General features: G+C 43.9%; 1 protein-coding gene across 2 annotated transcripts in view; it reads right to left on the bottom strand.

The window, feature by feature from the left end:
* Positions 1 to 12,438, bottom strand: part of SAE1 (SUMO1 activating enzyme subunit 1) — a 62,947-nt gene that overhangs the window by 19,239 nt on the left and 31,270 nt on the right. For both annotated transcript variants that reach the window (XM_036744754.1, XM_036744755.1), the window contains exon 6: positions 10,536 to 10,641. In XM_036744754.1, coding sequence (XP_036600649.1) covers positions 10,536 to 10,641 — 106 coding nt within the window. The remainder of the gene's footprint in view (positions 1 to 10,535; positions 10,642 to 12,438) is intronic.

Raw genomic sequence — 12,438 nt, forward strand, 5'->3', positions numbered from 1 at the left:
ATTCCAAGGGATACCTAGAAACAGTCATGTAAATTAATTAGCAAGGGCAGGAATAGAAGCTAAACCAAGCTTTAATCCACCTGATTCTGGGAAATGGGGCAGGACAGTGTCTCAATCAAAGAATCTGGCCTCCCCAGGACTGTCTTCAGGGCTTTTCCTCTCTCACATCTTCAGAAGGTACCTTTTGCATCATGCTCTGAACTGTTGTCCTGAAACTGTCAACACGACTGCTGGTTACAGTGCCTAGCCTCCAACCTACCTCTGACACTCCACTCCATTCACAGCGTACACAGTCATACAACTTCCTATAAGCATTCCATAACAAAAAGGCCATTATTTCTACTATAACATGAATTATGGAAAAGCTACATAATAGATGCATCCACGATACCTACCAGGAAGGCAGAAAGGTAACTTCGGAGGGTCAAAGGGCATGAACTGCTGTACGTAGGAGGGTGGGGGTAGGTGAGGAGCAGGAAGGGAATTTCTGTAAGGTGGCTCTTGAGGTGATCATAAGAAGCAGAGACAAGAATGGAGAGCATACCAAGCCTGGGAAATATCCAATGCAAAAGCAGAACAAGGACTATTGTGTAAAGGAGTAACAAGTGGGCCAATGTTGCTGGACTGTAGAGTTTGGGGAGAGGAGTAATTTGCAAAAAGACTGGCCAAGTAAGAGAGAGAGGAGCTTGGGCTGGTAGCTGATCCCAGAGATAATAGGGAGCCACTGAAGTTTATGGAGCAGGGAAGGGATGACATTGTCAGAGCTATCTGTACTTCAGGAAAATCACTACGGTACCATGTGGAGACAGAGTAGAAAAAGGCTTAAGGAGGTGATGGCCTCAACTAAGGTGGTGACTGTATTAACAAAAAGGAAAGGATTTATGTGAGGCATGTTGTGGACACAGAAACAAGATGTGGCAACTGACTGTGCTGGGGTGAGTAAAGGGGAAGAACAGAGAACACCATGAAGATTCGAAGCCTGTGGGACTGGAAGAATGACCCACCATCCTCAACAGGAAGGTTAGAAGGAAAGATAATGAGTTCTGTTTTAACTGAACCCTACAAGCCCACGAGATCATCAAGTGAGTTTTTATTTTTCTTATTAGAGTTCTTTATTATTTAATATTTTTAGTTTTCAATATTGATTTCCACAAGATTTTGAGTTACAAATTTCTCCCCATTTCTACCCTCTCCCCCACCCCAAGATATTCTGATTGCCCCTTTCCCCAGTCTGCCCTCCCTTCTGTCACCCCACCCCCCTTACTTTCTTGTAGGGCAAGACAGATTTCTATACCTCATTTCCTATAAATCTTATTTCCCGGTTGCATGTAAAAACTTTTTTTATAACATGTGTTTTTAGAACTTTGAGTTCCAAATTCTCTCCCTTCTTCCCTCCCCACCCACCCTTCTTGAGAAGGCAAGCAATTCAACATAGGCCACATGTATCATTATGCAAAACACTTCCATAACAGTCATGTTGTAAAGGACCAACTATATTTCCCTCCATTGTATCCTGTCCCCCTTATTCACTTTTCTCCTTTGACCTTGTCCCTTGTCAAGTGCTTGCTTTTGACTACCTCCTCTCCCAATCTGCCCTCCCTTCTATCATCCCCCCTCTTATCCCCTTCCCCCCTACTTTCCTATAGGGTAAGATACCCAATTGAATGTGTACATTATTCCCCCCTTAAGTCAAATCCAATGAGAGCAAGATTCACTCATTCCCCCTCACCTGCCTCCTCCTCCCTTCCAACAGAACTGCTTTTTCTTGCCACTTTTATTTGAGATAATTTACCCTGTTCCACCTCTCCCTTTCTCCTTCTTCCATTCCTCTCTCACCCCTTAAATTTATTTTTTACGTATCATCCCTTCATATTCAACTCACCCTGTGCCCTCTGTCTACTATATGTATATTCCCTTCAACTATCCTAATACTGAGAAAAGTCTCATGAGTTACAAATATCATCTTTCCATACAGGAATGTAAACAAAACAGTTCCACTTTAGTAAGTCCCTTATGATTTCTCTTTCTTGTTTACCTTTTCATGCTTCTCTTGATTCCTGAACTTGAAAGTCAAATTTTCTATTCAGCTCCAGCCTTTTCATCAAGAATGCTTGAAAGTCCTCTATTTTATTGAAAATCCGTATTTTGCCCTGAAGTATTATACTCAGTTTTGCTGGGTAGGTGATTCTTGGTTTTAATCCTTGGTTTAATCCACTGCCCTCCGGAATATCATATTCCAAGTCCTTCAATCCTTTAATGTAGAAGCTGCCAAATCTTTCATTATCCTGATTGTGTTTCCACAACACTAAAAAATTGTTTCTTTCTAGCTACTTGCAGTATTTTCTCTGTGACCTAGTCACTCTGGAATTTGGCTACAATATTCCTAGGAGTTTTCTTTTTGGGATCTTTTTCAAGAGGCGATCGGTAGCTTCTTTCAATTTCTATTTTACCCTCTGGTTCCAGAATATCAGGGTAGTTTTCCTTGATAATTTCTTGAAAGATGATGTCTAGGCTCTTTTATGATCATGGCTTTCAGGTAGTCCAATAATTTTTAAATTATCTCTCCTGGATCTATTTTCCAGGTCAATGGCTTTTCCAATTCACATTGTCTTCCATTTTTTCATTCTTTTGGTTCTATTTTATAATTTCTTGATTTCTCATAAAGTCAATTGCTTCCACTTGCTCCATTCTAATTTTTAAGGCAGTATTTTCTCCAGTGGTCTTTGGGACCTCCTTTTCCATTTGGCTAATTCTGCCTTTTAAGGCATTGTTCTCCTCATTGGCTTTTAGGAGCTCTTTTGCCATTTGGCTTAGTCTATTTTTCAAGGTGTTATTTTCTTCAGTATTCTTTTGGGTCTCCTTTAGCAAGCTGTTGACTTGTTTTTCATGATTTTCTTGCATCACTCTCATTTCTCTTCCCAATTTTTCCTCTACTTCTCTTACTTGATTTTCCAAACCCTTTTTGAGCTCTTCCATGGCCTGAGACCAATTTATATTTTTCTTGGAGGCTTTTGCTGTAGGATTTTTAACTTTGTTGACTTCTTCTGGCTGTGTATTTTGACATTCTTTGTCACGAAAAAAAAAAAAGGATTCTATAGTCTGAGTCCTTTTACGCTGCTTGCTCATTTTCCCAGCCAATGACTTTTGAGCTTTTGGTCAGGGTATGACTGCTTTCACAGTGAAGAGTGTTTTGTCCCAAGCTTCAGGGGTTTTGCGCTGCTTTTTTCAGAGCTACTTCTATTCTGAGGTGGCATGATACTCCTCTCCTGGCCTGTGCTCTGGTCTGTGAGTGCAAGTATTCCTTTCTGCCGTGTAACTACCAGGAGGACTCCCTCTCCACATTCACCGCAAGCTCTGCCACACCAGTGCTTCTCCTCCCCCAAGAACCGCCAACCAGGACTGCAACCCAGATCCAAGCATGCCAAAGCAAGAAAACCTTGCCTCTGTGCCAGCAAAGTGATCTCTGCACTCCTGCTCTGATCTGCTGCTTGATTCCTTCCACCGTGTGGAGCTCTGGAAGCAGCCACTGGAGCTTCCTACTGCTGCCACCGTGCCACCTCCAGGGCTAAGGCCAGACCACACATTTCTCTCACCCACATCCAGCAGTTTTCCCACTGACCTGCTCCGTTGTCTTTGGCATTTGTGGGTTGAGAAATCTGAACTGCCACAGCTCAGTGATTCAGGAACCTGAGGCCTGCTCTGCCCGGTCTACTCCTGGCCTGGTTTGTCCTGGCACAGCCCCACACTGGCCTGCGCTCTGCTCCCAGCATGGTGCAACAGACCATTCCCAGTGGCCACCCAAGCCATCCTGGGCTGGAGACCTATTTCCCTCTGTTATTTCATGGGTTCTATAGAACTAGAATTTGTTTAGAGTCATTTTTTACAGGTGTTTAGAGGGATCTGAGGGAGAGCTTAAGTGAGTCCGTTTTCGAGCAGCCATCTTGGCTCCCCTCTCATTAAGTGAGTCTAGAGAGAAAAGTGAAGTGGGACCATTCCAGAGTTTTGGGGCACGACCATAGGCAGATGGTAGGACAAGGAAGAAGATCCAGCAAAGGAGACTGAGAAGGAATAGGTAGACATGCAGGAGGAGAACCAAGAAAGAGAAATGTCCTACAAGTCAAGAGAAGCCAGGATATGCAGGGAGAATATGAACAGTATGAAATACTGTGGAGAGATCCAGAAAAGTGAGAACAGAAAGAAGGCCAATGGATTTGACAACTAAGAGATTACTGGTAACTTGGGAGAGCAGTTCCAGGTAAATGATGAGACTGGAAGTGAGACTACAGAGAGTTTCGAAGAAAAGTGTAAGAAAAGGAAGCAGAGGAAATGAATGCAGAGTTTAGCTGAAAAGGGGAAGAGAGGACAATAGTTTGGATGGTAGGATCTAGTGAATTTTTTTTTTAAAGATAGTCTGTTTGTAGGGAGTAGAAAAAGACAGAAGCTGATTCGAGGAAGATTGGAAAGAGGGAATGATAGTGGAAGCAATCTGCTGGAGAGGACAGGAGGAAATGGGATCAAGCAGAAGTGTAGAGGAGGGCCACCTCTCTGTTAGAGGCTGGGAGAAAAGAGGAAAAGACCACCCCAATAACATTTATAACGTACTTTAAGACTGGCAAACACTTTACATCTATTATCTCAGCGGTCTTCATCTTTTGAAATATGCTATTATGATATCCATTTTACAGCTAAGGAAATTGAAGCTCAGAGACAGTGGGTGATTTGCCTAGGGTTACACAGCTAGGAAGGGACTGAGGCAGGATTTGAATTCACGTTTTCTCAACTCCAAGCCCAACCACTCTACCCAATAGATGTCCTATTTGTGGGGTGGTGGAGATGGGGATAACAGATGAGAAGAAAAAGAAATGTGGCAAATGGCTTTAATTTTCTGATGCAATATGAGGTAAGGTCTGTGACTGAGACGGTCTGGGTGAGTGAGAGCTATGGGGGGACTGAGGAGAGAAGATGAGGTTGAGAATAGCCCCTGGAGTGAGCAGGACAAAGACCTGGAGAGGGAGGAGCAGAATCCTAGGATTGTATCAAATGATAAAGGTCTTATTCTGAGGACTTCACTGGCCAAATGAGCCCCACTAAGGTCTAAGGCCATGCAGTGACTTGTGTAGTCACACAGGAAATAGGTGTTGGAGTTGGGCTCTGACTCCAGAGCAGTGACCTTTCTGCTGAATTATGCATGGCACTGGAAGGTCAGAAGGAGGCCCTTGCCTGCATAACAAACTTGGCATGATTGCCACCAGCTCTGATCAGCAGTACCTGAATTAAAGCAGAGGAGGGAGATGGCAGGGATAACCCAGGTTAGGGTGTGGCAGGAGGTACCTAGGAACAGGAAACAAGAACAAGGAATCCAAGAGTAGGGATAGCTGAGTATTGGACTGGCTCACTGGGGTGGGGTGGGGGGTGGTCAGGATGGGAAAGGGGGGAGGATGTGTGGAAGCACTGGGAATGGAGAGCCAGAAGTCATGGTAACGGTAATGAACAGAATGGGAAGTATTAAGGCAGGGAGAAGAGAAAGGAAAAAATATGGTCATCAGATAAAGTAACTTTGGAGCTCTTGAACATGGGAATGAAACTCCTGTAGGGATAGCAAGATCCAAGGCACTACTATTCCTGCATGTAGCTGAGGGGAAGTGGAGAAGGAGGTCTCGAGAGAATAGAAGACCAAGGAAGTGCAAAGTTAGGTATCTGAGGGAACATCAACGTTCTGTCACACCCAAGTATTTTCTTTTTTTTCCCTTAGTGATAAACTATTATTACTGAAAGTTTTACAAAGAGAAAAAAAAGAGAGGAATTTGTCCATTAGTTGATGTCTGTCAAAATCATAATAAAAAACGAATGAAAAAATTTTGATGTGAATACAGTTTCTGAGATATGACATTATCAGTAACTATCTGAAAAAGTGTTGAGATTTACTAATAAGCAGAGAAATTCCAATTAAAATAACTCTGAGCTACAACTGTACACCTATTAAGAAATTATTGTTCAGCTGATTCAGTCATGTCCGACTCTTTTTGACTCTATTTGGTGTTTTCTTGGCAAAGATACTGGAGTGGTTTGCCATTTCCTTTTCCAGATTATTTTACAAATGAGGAAACTGAGGCAAATAGGTGAAGTGACTTGCCCAGGGTCACACAGCTAAGAAGTATGGTCTGACGCCACATTTAAACTCAGGAAGATGAGTCTTTCTGACTGCCACTGCGCCACCTAGCTGCATTAAGTTAGAACAATGTTAGAAGATGATTTTTTTTTCACTTTTCTAAAAAATAAATTTCTTTTTCAACATTCATTTCTTTAAAAATGTAAAGTTCTGGATTGTCTCGAGTTCCCCTTCCACCCAATGAGAAGGCAAGCAAAATACATATGAAATCATGAAAAATACATATGAATCAAGCAAAATACATATGAAATCATGAAAAACACACTTCCAATATTAGACCATGTTGCAAGAAAAAAATAAAGTGAGAAAAGTTGGCTTGAATCTGCACTCAGAGCCCATCAGTTCCCTCTGGAGAAGGACGGAATTTTCATCAGGAGTCCTTCGGAACTAACCAGAGTCACCAGGTCTTTCATATCTAAGTATTCCCCTTCATCCTCCTTCTAGCTGCTCTTTAATTAGCTCACTGGAACAACTATTTTAAAAGTTGAGTGAACTGATTTTTTGTGCATTCAGTGATAAGCAAAGTCCATTTCTTCCTGCTCTAAGTTCAACTGTGTTATTATTCACTGTGGTAAGTTAATGTTTCCACACCAGCCCTGATATTTTTAGCACTCCTGTTTTGATAAACTTATGATAACCTCAAAAAAGAATAACTCAAAGTCCACTTTTTGCCACAGGAAATCAGCTCACACTCAGTGTTTTGAAACATGCTATGGGAAAATAATAAAGAAGCTCCCTCAGCTCAGAGAAGACTGGGCACAATCTAGTGGAAAAAATGCCACAGGAGAGTGCCCTTGATCTGTCCAGTGGCTATCTCAGTGTTAACCAGAAAAATGTGCCAACAACTACCTCACTCTAATACCGAGTGGCTGTTTTAGGAGACGCAAGGCGCCACTTGAGTTCTGTAAGGGAAAACAATCCCTGCACTGCTCTGAGGGCTAAAAGACCGCCAGGCCAGCTAGAGAAGGGAGTGAGGGCGGGTGGTGGTGGGGTGCTGGCTGCCCCTTAGCTAGGAAGACTTGGCCAGGCAGTGCAGGGCAGTGAAGAGTGCCCAAAGGCCCATCTTTGAAGTCCAGCCCCTCCACTTATACGCTGTGGGACCCTGGACAAATTACTGAATGTCTGTTTACTTGATTCTTTACCCGTCAGCCTCCTGATCTTACTCTAGGCCTCCCTGCTGCCTCCAGGACTAAATGTAAAATCTTCAGTTTGGCCTTTTCCTACCTTTCCCATCTTCTTCTGCACCCTGAGTCACTGACCTTGGCTTCTGGGCTAACTGACTCTGGCTTCTGGGCTATTCTTCACACAAAACAAGCTCTGCCTCTGGGCACCCCTGGAAGGCTCCCCCCCTTCATCCCTGCCCCTGGGTACCCTGGCTCCCTTCAAGTCTCAGCTAAAGACCCCCCTATCTGCAGAAAGCTTCTCCTGATCCCCTTAATACCAGTGCCTCCCTCTGAAATGACCGCCGATTTATCCTGAATTGGTTGCATGCTGTCTGCCCCACTGCACCATGAACCCCATGAGGGCAGGGGCTATACTTGGCCTCTCTTTGTACTTCCAGGGCCTGACAATGAGCAGGCACTTATTCCATTCTAGCTGACTGCTTTTCTAACCATGAAGTCAGGAGGCCAGACTACATGACCTCTAAAGTCCCTTCCACAAACTCTGACAGCCATGGGACCCTGCTCTAGCATGGGAATGCCCAATTACAAGGAAATCACATTCATACAACCTCTCCTGCACATCTTTTCATATGAGCCTGACATTCCTCTGTGGCAGGCAGTGTGTGTACTTCTTCAATGGACTGGTAACCTCCCTGAGGTGGGCACTTATTACACTGGTGCAGGCTATACTTTATCCTCACTCTCACATTCTGTGGGCATTCCTGCCTTCTCTGAGTCCTCCACAGGGAATCCACCCAAGAGCTGAGGCCCCTTCTCAGTGGTCAGTTGACAAGCACTTATTTAGCACCTACTAGGTGCCTGGCTTTGTGGTGCTAAGCACTGGGGATACCAAGAAATGCAGAAGATAGTCCCTGCCTTCAAAGTGCTCACAATCTAACAGGGAGACAACATGCAAACAACTATGTACAAACAAGCTAGAGCCAGGGTAGATGAAAGATAACCTCGGAGGGAAGACATTAATATGTGGTAGAAAGGTACCTTGCAGAAAAAAAGTGAGATATGAACTAAGTTCTGAAGAGCCAGGGAAGCCAGGAGATTTCAGAGGAGAACGAAGAGCATTCTGGAATGGAGAAAAAGGCCCAGCCAGGAGGCCAGTGTCCCTGGATCCAGGAGTAAGGTGCAAAAAGACTGGAAAATGTGTTTGGGTGGGGGGGTGGGGTATGAAAAGGGAGATGACAAAGTAGGGGGTGACATGGTCAACGCTTTAAGAAGATCACTTGGTAGCCATTCCCCAGTTGATAAATGGTCAAAGTTTCCAGAGAAAGAAATCCAAGGCAAGAAAGGAAAATGAGACAAATGCTGGAGGGGCTGTGGGAAAACAGGCATGTTGATGCACTGTTGATGGAGCTGTGAACTGGTTCGGCCGTTCTGCAAAGCAACCTAAACGATGCCCCAAAAGCCATTAAACTGTACAGATACATACGCTTTGGGACATGCCAGTGATAGGTCTGTCTATACTCCAAAGAGATTAAAAAAAAGAGGAAAAGGACCTACGAAGACAAAAAACACTTAAAGCTGCTCTTTTCATGGTGGCAAAGAATGAGAAATTGAGGGGATGCCCATCAATTGTGGAATGGCTGAACAAGTTGTGGTATGTGTATGTGATGGAATGCTACTGTGCTGTAAGAAATGATGAAGGGGAATAATTTTTAAAAACCTGGGAAGACACGCATGAACTGCTGCAAAATAAACCAATAACAACAATAATGTAAGTACAACTGACTTTGGAAAAACTTAGGAACTCTGCTCAAGACAATGGAACCAACGAGTTCCACAAGTTTCATATTGAAGCATTCTATCTACCCCCAGACAGAGAGGAGATGGGAGGGAAAACATGCAGAATTGAAAATTCTAAAAACTGAATTAAAAAAAAGATCCTTTAGGCAAGAGGATGGGCAGGAGTGGGCAGAGACTTCTTTATATGGGGTAAAATTCCACAAGGAGTTTATTATAATTTCCACTTACAAATGAGAAAGCTTAATGCTGGGAGTGGGGGAGAGTAACTGCCCCAAGTCACGGGACACACCTGTTGTCAGGACCAAGATTAAAGTCCTATTCTCCTGCCCCCAAATCTACTGATGTTCCCACTTCTGCCAAGGCCTGAGAAGACCACAAAGGTCCCAACGCTGGGAGATTAAAAACAAAGAAGACTAGGGCAGAGCCTAGTCTTAAAGGGGCTTACTTAGTTGACTAATACTTGATTGTGACAGTGTGGCTACTGTCCTTAGATCAGAACTCCCCTTAGCAGATGGTCTTTGAGAGTTACTCGGGCCGAAAAATTCACCCCTGTAGCCACCAATGTGTAGGCGAGAGTCTCTGAAACTGACTCAGCTGGTCCCTGGGTGGCCCTGGCATTCCACCGGCATAACCTTTAAATTCTGGGCCGCCGGGCTGCTGCCACACCACCACAACACAAACCATCAGATTCAAACATGAAACGCATCATCTAGTCAACGTTCATCAATGCTTGAGGAATAATTGTATAATCAGAATCTAAGTATCCTGAGCAGTAGCAAGTGGAATAATGTGAGTGAAATGCAAGCCCTACAAAGGTAAAATACAAACTGCATGATTTCCTTCGTTTGGGCCTCAGTATTCTCACCTGTAAAATGATGGGATTTGACTAAAGATACTCTAAGGTCAACCACAGATCATTTCATCCTTCCTTTAAAGCATACAAAGACCATTTTATTTGTTTGAGTTTTCTGGGTTTTTTTTTTTGTAAGGGGGAAGGCAGGGCAATTGGGGTTAAGTGAATTGCCCAAGGTCACACAGCTAGTACATGTATCAAGTGTCTGAGGCCGCATTTGAACTCAGGTTGTCCTGACTCCAGGGCCGGTGCTCTACTCACTGCGCCACCTAGCTGCCCCCCAAAGACCATTTTAAGAGACAACTTGCCAAAGAACAATCCAACTTCCTTTGAACAAAGGACAAGAGATCAATGAGAGAGGAAAAACCCAGCTTCTGGACATATCACACCAGTTTTCTATGCAGGACTATAAGGTTACTTATTGCAATTTAGAGAGAAAAAGAATTCTCGGACACATACACCCACTAAGCCTGATTGTGGGTACTGAGAAACCCCTGCTAGGGACAGGTCCTAACGAACACAAAATGTTTGCATGAAGCCTGTCTGAAGCAGACAAACAGGGGTGAGTGCCTTCTAGAGGGCAGGGCTTTACCTTGGAGCAGAAAGTAATCGCAAGTGGTCCGTCTGAGGGCTGCCTTGGCCTTGTCACTGCTCCAGTCCACCTCCAGAGCCTCCTTGAATGGACAGAAAACCACTTTCTGTGGGACAAAAAAAACCAAAGCTGTCTTAACTACAAAACACATCAGCCTGGAATCTGTGCAAGCAGATCTCCCCTAGGAGGGTACAACTCTACAAGCTAAGTCCATTTTACAACTCTCAAGGAAAGCCGAAGCAGGACATTTGAGCCAGAAAACTAAGACGAGCAGAAAGCAATACTCAAATCAACTGCTGGCTCTTTTACAACTTTGCTCTTCTTAGGAAAGGCAGAGCAAGCTCGGTCCAGTGGAAAGAACACAAGGTCAGGAAACCTCTCTAATTTTCTCTACTCCTGGTTTCTCCCATCTACTTACCAGTGACCCTGAAAAACTCATTTCCCTTCTCTGAGGCTGCCTGTCCTCTTCTGTAAAATAAAGAAGTTTGACTAGGCAAGTTTTAAGGTCTCACCCAACTCCCAAATGAAGAAAATCTCCACGCCTCAGTTTCTTCAGTCCAAAAAATAAAAACAGCATTGTTCCTTTACTCTGACTTTATTTACATGGACATCTGAAGAGAATTAATTTCGTATTAACCCTTAATCCTTTTAAAAGTCTTATCATACTTCTACAAATAAAACACAGAGGACGGCTTGATTATTTTTGGTCCTTGAAAAGAACCAGGAGCAAAAGGAGGGAAGCTAGAGGGCAAAAGTTTCCTAACAAGGGCCAGCTGAGAATGTCACAGGCTACTTCAGAAGAGTTACTTGCCATGGGATGTATCCTAGCCAAGGCAAATGGCCCCTGATCTTGTAAAGGCATATGTCTATTCATTTTTCCCTTTCATAAGAAGCTGGACCTGAGATGAGCTCGAAGTCCCTTCCAGTTCGAGGAGTCGGTGAAATCACATCCAACACAATAAAGATCGCCAAATGCCCATTAGGAGTTTTTATATTTCAAGCAAACTTTGGATGTAATTAAACCAAGAATGGACTGAAACAGGACCTGGGCAGACTCACTGGGGGGAAACTTTCTGGGGCCATCCAGTTCAACTGAGACTTGAAGAAGCCACGCCTTCTCCAAAATATCAACCAGTGGTCATCCAGGCTGGGCCTGCAGAGTTCTGGTGAGGGGTGACCTACCATCTCCAAAGAGAGCCCATTCCAAAGCTGCCGAGCCCCAGTCACTAGGAAGACTATCTCCTTATATCGAGTCTATATCTGCCTCTGTGAAAGGTGGTTAGTCTGGCACAACCAATTCCTCATGAAGTCATGTTGGCTCTCTTGTGATCACTAACTAGCCCTTTAAACAGGTTTTAGAATTCTGCCAGGATTCAGTAAGCTTACTGGTCTCCAGTATACAGATTTTACTCTCTGATCTTTTTTGAAAACTGGGAATTGCACCATCTCTAATCCTGTGGCACCTCTCCTAATGGCCATGACCTTGCAAGGACTCCTCAAAGTGGAGCGGCAATATATCTGCCAGTTCTTTTGTACAGTGAGGGTTCTAGGACAGTGAGGTCCCCTCTTACTATCTCCCAATTTATACTGGGTATCAATGCCTTATCAGTTATTTCTCCAGTTCAGGTAGAAGATGACAAAAGCAGATTCTGAGGTGCACTGAGGTCTTTCCTTGGTCACCTGTGACTATCCTATCCCTCCAAGCAGGAGCTGTACCCAACCTTTCTCTGACTCTGCTCTCCCTTCTCCCTCAGCATCCTTACTAGTCACAGCTTCCTAGGAGCTTTATTCTGAGAAGACCAGGCCACCTGTTATCCCTTTGATTCCATTTTCTGTAACATGTCCTTTTAAAATCTAGAGTGAGTTCCCTGGGCATCCAAACTGGTCTCTTTTTAAGACAATT

This window comes from Trichosurus vulpecula, chromosome 2 (assembly GCF_011100635.1).
Source record: "Trichosurus vulpecula isolate mTriVul1 chromosome 2, mTriVul1.pri, whole genome shotgun sequence".
Taxonomy (NCBI): Eukaryota; Metazoa; Chordata; class Mammalia; order Diprotodontia; family Phalangeridae; genus Trichosurus; species Trichosurus vulpecula.